Genomic DNA, 2205 nt, shown 5'->3' with positions numbered 1-2205 from the left:
GTTAAATCAAGCTATCTTCTCCGGCTGATAACTAAAGAACGGAAAATGATATCAATAAACCTGTTTTTGCTGATGATAGAAAAGAGTCTCATCGTTCTTTTTGCGTGTTCATTGTTTACATAGTAATATCACACAATATTCTGTGGGCCTCGAGAAATCACTGAAAAAAGCTCTGAAACTCTGGCACTGGGAGCGTCCGTTTTCCAAAAGTGGCTGGCACTCAATGAGTTAAGGTATTGTCATTCAAGAATGATGTAATAAATGTTGTTATTTCACACTTTCCCTTCAGGTCTCAGATATGTCTGCTGCCAGCAGTCTCCTCTCTGAAGAGCAGTTTCTGTGCTCCATCTGTCTGGATGTGTTCACTGATCCAGTCTCCACACCATGTGGACACAACTTCTGCAAGAACTGTATCACACAGCACTGGGATGTTAGTGTCCAGTGCCAGTGTCCCATGTGTAAAGAGGTTTTTGACAGAAGACCTCTGCTGCGGGTCAATACTTTCATATCTGAGATGGTTGCTCAGTTCAGAAAGTCAGCTCAGATGAAAGCCAGGAGCTGCCCAGACCAACAAAGTGCCAAACCAGGAGAAGTTCCCTGTGATGTCTGCACTGGGACCAAAGAGAAGGCCCTGAAGTCCTGCCTGGTGTGTCTGGTCTCCTACTGTGAGACTCACCTGGAGCCTCATCAGAGAATCTCAGCCCTGAAACGACACAAGCTGATGGATCCTGTGGAGAACCTGGAAGACAGGATGTGTAAGAAGCATGACAGACCGCTGGAGCTGTTCTGCAAGACTGACCAGATGTGTGTATGTCAGTTCTGTACTGAGTCAGACCACAAGTCACATCGCTTTGTCCCTCTGGAAGAAGAATATAAAGGAAAGAAGGCTGAACTGGGGAAGACGGAGGCTGAAATTCAGCAGATGATCCAGGAGAGACGACTGAAGATTCATGAGATCAAACACTCAGTAGAGCTCAGTAAGGCAAATGCAGACAGAGAGATAGCAGACAGTGTGCAGGTCTTCACTGCTCTGAAGCAGTCTGTGGAGAGAGGCCAGGCTGAGCTCATTGAGACGATTGAAGAGAAGCAGAAAACAACTGAGAAACAGGGTGAAGGCTTCATCAAAGAGCTGGAACAGGAGATCTCTGAGCTGATGAAGAGAACTGCTGAGGTGGAGCAGCTCTCACACACTGAAGACCACCTCCAACTCATCCAAACCTTCCCATCCCTGAACAATCCTCCAAACACCAAAGACTGGACAGAGGTCAGTGTCCACTCATCATATGAGGGGGCTGTGAGGAGAGCTGTGGCTCAGCTGGAGGAGACACTCAGTAAAGAGATGGAGAAGCTGCTTGATGTTGAGCTGAAGAGGGTCCAGCAGTATGCAGCGGATGTGACTCTGGATCCTGATACAGCAAATCCCTGGCTCATCCTGTCTGATGACAGGAAACAAGGACATGATGGTGATGTATGGAAGAATCTCCCAGACAACCCAGAGAGATTTTCTTCTTGTCCCTGTGTCTTAGCAAAGCAGAGCTTCTCTTCAGGGAAGTTTTACTACGAGGTTCAGGTTAAAGCGAAGACTGACTGGGATGTAGGAGTGGCCAGAGGGTCGATCAACAGGAAGGGAGACATCACACTGAGTCCTAAGAAAGGCTACTGGACTGTATTGCAGAGGAATGGAAATGAGTACAAAGCTGCTGCTGTCCTCCTCTCTCTGAAGATGAAGCCTCAGAAGGTGGGGGTGTTTGTGGATTATGAGGAGGGTCTCGTCTCCTTTTATGATGTAGATGCTGCAGCTCTTATCTACTCCTTTACTGGCTGCACCTTCACTGAGAAACTCTACCCATACTTCGGTCCCTGTCCTAATAATGGTGGTAAAAATTCCGCCCCTCTGATCATCTCTCCTGTCAATCAGACAGATTAGACTGATCAGTAATAACCATCAGTAAAACGCCCTGGGTGTCCTGACCACCACTACGTGCCCCCACCACCACCACTCCCTCCACCACCACCACCACCACGGCTGCCCCGACGCTGGACCCCCTGGCTGACCCAAGTGATCTTCCTATGTAACCCAGTCCACAAGCTCTGCAAGCCTCAGATTGTTTACCTGCCGACGGGCGCCGTCCCGGTGCTGTGCGACCCGCACTACAACCCGGCCTGCAGGCCCATGACAGAGGAGGAGATGAAAGCTGCTGCACC

At 49.1% G+C, this 2205-nt stretch overlaps 1 protein-coding gene across 1 annotated transcript; it reads left to right on the top strand.

The window, feature by feature from the left end:
• Positions 1-298: 298 nt before the first annotated feature.
• On the top strand, positions 299-1927 carry LOC310791794 (E3 ubiquitin-protein ligase TRIM21-like; the record flags this gene model as incomplete). Its single annotated transcript, XM_083653458.1, has 1 exon — positions 299-1927. The coding sequence occupies one exon, from the start codon at positions 299-301 to the stop codon at positions 1925-1927; it is 1629 nt and encodes a 542-aa protein (XP_083509584.1).
• Between the last annotated feature and the right edge of the window lie 278 nt (positions 1928-2205).

This window comes from Poromitra crassiceps (assembly GCF_964638095.1).
Source record: "Poromitra crassiceps genome assembly, chromosome: 17".
NCBI lineage: Eukaryota > Metazoa > Chordata > Actinopteri > Beryciformes > Melamphaidae > Poromitra > Poromitra crassiceps.
Note: the sequence above shows the minus strand (reverse complement) of the source record. Positions and strands in the feature narration are given on the sequence as shown.